This window comes from Etheostoma cragini, chromosome 23, assembly GCF_013103735.1.
Source record: "Etheostoma cragini isolate CJK2018 chromosome 23, CSU_Ecrag_1.0, whole genome shotgun sequence".
Lineage (NCBI taxonomy): Eukaryota > Metazoa > Chordata > Actinopteri > Perciformes > Percidae > Etheostoma > Etheostoma cragini.
The window spans coordinates 6,815,250-6,821,730 of record NC_048429.1 but is presented as its reverse complement, the minus strand read 5'-3'; the positions used below and the strand labels follow the sequence as shown (position 1 = coordinate 6,821,730).

Sequence of the window (6,481 nt, the reverse complement as noted above, 5' to 3'; positions counted from 1 at the left end):
GCTGGTATCCTGTCTATAATGGAGTGAAATGGAAATTTGTAAGTGACCCCAAACTTTTGACCGGTAGTGTATATATAACCATGAAATACAGAGCGTTTAAATGTACTCATTCCTCTTTCCCCCACCTTTGCCCTGAAGCTTATCCATTACTACTTGATCTCTACAAGAAAGCCTCTGAAAATCTAGCAGAGTTGACGTTGAAAGGTCCCAGAAACGTAAATTCAACAAGGCTGTTTTTCAGTGGAAACTGCTTATACAGAATCACTTTAGACACTCATTATTGACCCCTTGATGACCAATTATCCACTAAGTGCTGATGATAGTGTAGCTGGTTAATCTGTGTTGTGCCACAGACATGCCTTTGTGAAATAGTGTGCGTAGACATTTTGACCTTGGCCTATGAAGTGGCATCTGATGTTTTATAGCAGTAGAGGACCTGAAAGTTGTGGAGACAAGTCGAGTCACTGACTTGCTGATGGCAACCGTATTTCTGCATTTGTGCTTCTTCAAAAAAAAAAAAAAAAAAAAGTTATGTCTCCTGGTCTTTTGGACTTCAAGCCAAATAATGTTAAAAGTGTTCAGGACATCTTGCTGTTCTTTTGATTAGCTGCTGTGCTAACCTTTAACTCTTGCAACTGTGTTGTCTTTGGCCAGGTATTGAATGTCCACGCAGTTCCAGAAATATGCCTGGGGGGATCCAGGTGGCGGAACCATTCAGTGATGAGGCCATGCTGTTCACCAAAGAGCTGGTTCTGCAAAGGGAGGTAAGCAGTATAGAGGGACATTCTGGCCCTGTTTTCATCATTCCCTACTAGTGTTTCAATGCCCATTCCCATGTTGCTAACTCTTTGGTGCTTTGCTATTTTGGCACCCACATTGCTCCATTTTATTTTCACACTCAGATTCCAAGTTAAGTCTGCTTTGAGCACACAATTATGTTGGTTCAGCGATGGGAGAAAATATCTATTATACTTTTAATAACAGCTACTGATAAACCCAGAAGCTACTTTGGCTTGAAAACTAATTTCCATCAGGCATTTTGGCTTTTTGTTTATGTGCGATTGCCACAATGATACAGATCATTTTATTAGAGCAACACATGTTAAAACTTCTTTAATTTAATTTGTTATTTAGAGAATAAGGAATTATACCCACATTTGATGTTATTTTCTAGGTAATTTGTCATTAATATTCTAATATAAAACCGCATTTCCATGTGGTATAGACAGGATGTCTCTTGTTCAGACAATCTTTCCAAAGAAAAAAACCCATCCAGGACAGAGATCCACCTTTTTCCAACAAAGGAATCTCCTCCAAACAAAATTCTTGTTTTTCTTTTGGCAATTTGACATTTGGTTTGATGCCTGATATCAGAAACAGGCAGCAAAGATTGGTCCAGTGACTTTAATAAGCTTATATCACTGTACTTATACATTGTCTTATGTGGAATCGCAACAAAAATTCAGACAAAAGTGGCCACAAACAAGTAGGCTCACCCCAAAACACAGACACGCACGCATAAACTATCCTCCCCTGCTTAATGGTTTAAGGAAAGCTCACCTGATAGTGGATCAGTGCTCCTGGGGTTTAGAAAACTACAGTGTGTGCCCGTTCATTCACATGCTAATAGGTTTTTATAAGGAGCTGTGAACGGACCAAAGCCATAATGGAACTAGCTATAATCCTGCCACCACTTATCCAGGCCACACGCTCCCTCTCCTTTGCTCTCTTTAACTCCCCCTCTCCATTCCTATCACCGTTTATAAAAGGCTTTTTTGCGTAGGGTGGCTGACTTCACTGTCCTCCGGTGTTTAATTGTCATGGAAATGTAGCCTTGGCCAGCACTGGAAGTGGACCAGTGTTGGTGTGTACATGGATGTGTTTCTGTGGAGAGCCAGTAGTATTTGTTTTAACCGGAACACCTTAGCTGGGAAATAATTGAAGCAACCAGCAGGGGATTTTGATTGACAGGGATGCAAATCTCCCCCGTGAGTTAATGTGGTGCAGAGACCTGTTGAAAGGAATTTGTAGTACTTTTACAGATACACATATACGCACAAGTGCATAAACAATCTGGCACTTGTACACATGCTTTGCCACATTTTCCTTAATCTTTCCAATGGACACGCAGATTTAATTAAGAATTTATTGTGCACATACATCCATACACACTTTTGACACAAACACTATCTCACACATTTTCTCCCTTGCCAGTCATCTGTGGTGTCAGCAAGTTTTTCACAGGTAGGTGGGAGTTAGCAGGCAGGACCGAGCCATATAATGAGGCCTGAGCCCAGTGCGGGGGCTGGTTGGCTGGCTGCACTGACCTGCTGTTACGGACAAATATGAACACAAATAGTCACTCTCAAACGGACAGATTCAAGTAGATAACAACAAAGTTAAGCGTTCACACATGAACGCTGTCACTTTCCCAAAAATACAAAGTCAAAATGAACCAAATGAAAGTAACTGATTGAAAATTCCAGTGTAGAATATCAGTTTAGGTGTAATTCTTCTGGTTCACCGGCTTAAAGGTTTTCACTTAACAAACTGGAAGAAAAAGCAAGTCACAGTTCAGAAACCCGCACACATCTAGCTAGAAAAGAGTCAGACGCTAGTGTAATGTTATAGGATCGCCTGACACTAAAACAGGAGAGTTACATGAGAGAATGCCAGAGTGAAAAGGTGAGAAGAAGCTCTAACAAGAGATGAGTAAGTAGCAGCAGAATAAAAGACGTGATGTAGAACGGAGAGGTAGAAATGGTTTGTGCCTTTGATCCATCTTTTTCTCCATCCCTTCTATCCCAGAGTGTGACTAAAACAGGTTATTAAGGTGTGTGACACTCGAACATGAATATGCATCATTTGATTTCATTAGCATACGTTTCTGCTGTTGATTCATCTTTGAATGGCATCTGATTGCACAACATTTTTTAAGATGTTCAGAAGATGGCCTCACCTGAATGACATTTGATTTGGGTTTTGGCAGTGTATTTATTTGCATTCATAAAATATTTTCTCGCTCACGCTGCTCGATAGCCATTTTTGAGTTTTGTAGGGCTGTTGATTTGATGACAGGTTAAGAAACTCAATGGTCCCTATGCTTTTTTCTTCTTCTCGCACTTCTGTATTCCACGACTCTGTAATTAGATCTCTCTGTCTTGTCTCCTTTTGAGAGTGAGTTTGGGTGCAGGCAAGGACACGCTTTTCTCTTCTCTTGTCTTTGTTTTGTATTTCCCCTAATAGCCTTTTCTCTCTCCACTTTCTCTTCTTCAATTCATTTCTGCCTCACTCCCACCCATTGTTGTCTTTGGTGTCCAGTTTTAGATATCTGACTGACATTTGGGCTGAGGTCAAAAAGTCAAAATGTACCTCCGAAGTCCTTTCCTACCCACTTTTCCTTAACCCTGATGGTAAACGTCATGAGGTCTAGGAAAGGTGCGCCGCAGTGCGAGGTGAATCCATGCCATGGTTAAAACTAGAGATGGTCTTACACCATTTCTTGCTTCCCGATACCGATTCTGATACCTGAACTTGTGTATCAGCCAATACCGAGTACTGATTTTATTTTTTAACACCTGTATACTATTATCCCTGTATGGATGTTATATCGTTTCTGTCTTTGTCGGTCTGGCTCAGGTTAAACTCTTAAGCAATTAATGCCACAGAACCTACTCTTTTAAGCCAGTTTGACAGTCAATTGTAACGCAAAAAGAAAAATACTTTTAACATAGATTTTCTTTAGGGCTTTATTATGTGGTATCAGAACGGTGCATAAACTTTCGTCATTATAAAGCACAGGGGTATAGTTTATAAACGTGGCATACGCACAAAACCGGGCTGACGATGTGTGTACGGCACTTCCACCGCAAAGGTTGTGATGCCGTAATGGCCAAATGTTTAGAACCACCTTCTCATTCAATGTGTTTTATTTTCTTGACTATATACATTGTAGATTAACACTGAAAGCATCACAACTATGAATGAACACATATGGAATTATGTACTTAACAAAAAAGTGTTAAATAACTGAAAAAAAGTCTTATATTCTAGTTCCTTTAAAGTAGCCACCCTTTGCTCTGGCATTCATGTGGTCTCTAATCTGAGCTACTGTTAACTTGCAATTTCTGAGGCTGGTGACTCAGACAAACTTATTCTCAGCAGCAGAGGTGACTTGGCCTTCTTTTCCTGGGGCGGGCCTCATGTGAGCCAGTTTTGTTGTAGCGCTTGATGGTTTTTGTGACTGCACTTGGGGACACATTCAAAGTTTGACCGTCATTTCTTAAAGTAATGATGGCCACTCGTTTCTCTGTACTTAGCTGATTGGTTCTTGCCATAATATGAATTCTAACAGTTATCCAATAGGGCCGTCTGCTGTGAATCAACCTGACTTCTGCATAACACAACTGTTGGTCCCAACCCCATTAATAAGGCAAGAAATTCCACTAATGAACCCTGACAAGGCCCACCTGGGAACTGAAAACCATTTCAGGTGACTAACTCATGAAGCTCATTGTGAGAACACCAAGGATTTGCAGCGCTATCAAAAAAGCAAAGGGTGGCTACTTTGAAGAAACTAGAATACAAGACATGTTCAGTTATTTTAAACTTTTTTGTTACGTACATAATTCCACATGTTTTCATTCATAGTTTTGATGCCTTCAGTGATAATCTAAAATGTTAAATCATGAAAATAAAGAGAACTCATTGAATGAGAAGGTTGTTTGAAACCTTTGACCCGTACTGTGTATAAAAAACAAACTTGATGGGATAATGTGCAGTCCTCCACTCAAACTGACTCATTCATACGCACATTTAGGAGACAACGAGAATTGGCAACGCAGATGATGAGGTTGGGAACTGATGTCAGTCTGCAGAAAGTACATGTGGGAATAACGATTACTCTTGATAATTTAAAAGTATTGGTGCCTCACCCATGTATTTTTCACTCCATATCTTCCATGTTATCATGAAGATTAAATCCAGCAGTGTTATTTGCGCTTGTACCGAGTGATAATTGTTCTATAAACACCTCCAACTCAAATCTTAATATTTAATCGGCGCTGTCTCACCGTCAGAATGTCTGCTACGGAGCACAGGAGGAGGAGATGGCCCAACTCCATGAAATAGAGGATAGCCTACCTTAGCATTTGATAACTGCAGAATGCTGTCCTTATCGGCCCAAACTTTAATACCGTTCGTGACAAAGCCTGCATTAAAGAAAGGTTTGTTTGACTTTAATCTTCAAAATGTATCTTGAAAAGGTGTTCACAATCACCAGTTAAACATACGTGGTGACTGACGTGCGTAATGCTGCACGACGGCACTGCAGAAAAACTAACCCCCAATGGAAGAATCGGGTGAGAAAAAGGCTTCAGGGACCATGACGATGACTGGCTAATATTCCGATTTGAATTCCCTAAAGCTGCGTTCTTGTACTGATTTGGGTCCAGTAGAGAGGGTAACACGCCGGAACCGTGCCAAATACAGGTCATCCTAACTCTGGGGGAAACCTGGACAGGCTTTTCTCGCCTTTGTTTTGGTTTTCCACTAATGACCTTTTATCTCTCCGCTTTCTCTTTTTCCCCTCATTTCTGCCTCAATCACACCTCCCAAAAAATAAAATGTATGCACGGTCCGCACAGCGTTAAGGCCGGCACTACCGCGCACCTTAATATCCTGAAAATGAACAATGAAGTGGTGATGCTTCGCTTTAAATTTTTACGCTGCAAGGACACGTTGGATGGCAATTGTCTCCTTTTCTTTCGTAAAGGATGCTCCTGCGTATTCTATTCTAAAGAAGGTAACAGAGGAAGCATTGAAGCACCTTTTCTGATCACTTAGACAATTTGAACGGCTCTAATCATGGCAGCCACATAACCACTTCCGGGTCATTTCACTCTCTTAGGAACCTTCCAAAGCAAAATTGAATATTCAACCACAGCCCAGCTCTCCATTCTCTCCCTCCTCGCCTGAAACTTCTCCCTATCCCCCTCCATTCTCAATCTCTCTCTCTAAGCTGCCACACAGCCATATCTTAATTTCTCCTGATGCCGACACGCATAATTAATGTGGCATCCAGTGAGGGGAGAGGCCCTGGTTTCTGTCTCCTCTATTTATAAACCATCACCACCCCTCATTCCTTCTGTGGATCTCTGGTGGTTCGCTGCCGCTTTTTAAAGATGTCTTTCACTTTCACTCACATTTTTTTCAAAAATCCCTTTTGTGTTTATCTGCTCTGTCTTCCTCGATCCCTCCCTCCCTTCTTTCTTTTTCTCTTTTTCCGTCTGTCTGTCTCTCTTCCTGCGCCCTCTGTGTTGTGTTAATCTCTGACAGACACTGCTCCCGTTCCCAGCGTGAAACTGAAACAGCAGCACCGATTTTTGAGGAAAAAAAGAAAACATTAGTAAACACCACTCCCCAGACATTTCTCTTTCCTTTATTTATGGCTTCCATTTAATTTCTCTCACCTGTCATTGAT

The 6,481-nt window shown here is 41.1% G+C and overlaps 1 protein-coding gene across 1 annotated transcript in view; it reads left to right on the top strand.

The window, feature by feature from the left end:
- snd1 (staphylococcal nuclease and tudor domain containing 1) overlaps window positions 1-6,481 on the top strand; it is a 171,046-nt gene that overhangs the window by 52,715 nt on the left and 111,850 nt on the right. The window contains exon 16 of the mRNA XM_034863048.1: window positions 655-764. Within this exon, the coding sequence (XP_034718939.1) occupies window positions 655-764 (110 nt within the window). The remainder of the gene's footprint in view (window positions 1-654; window positions 765-6,481) is intronic.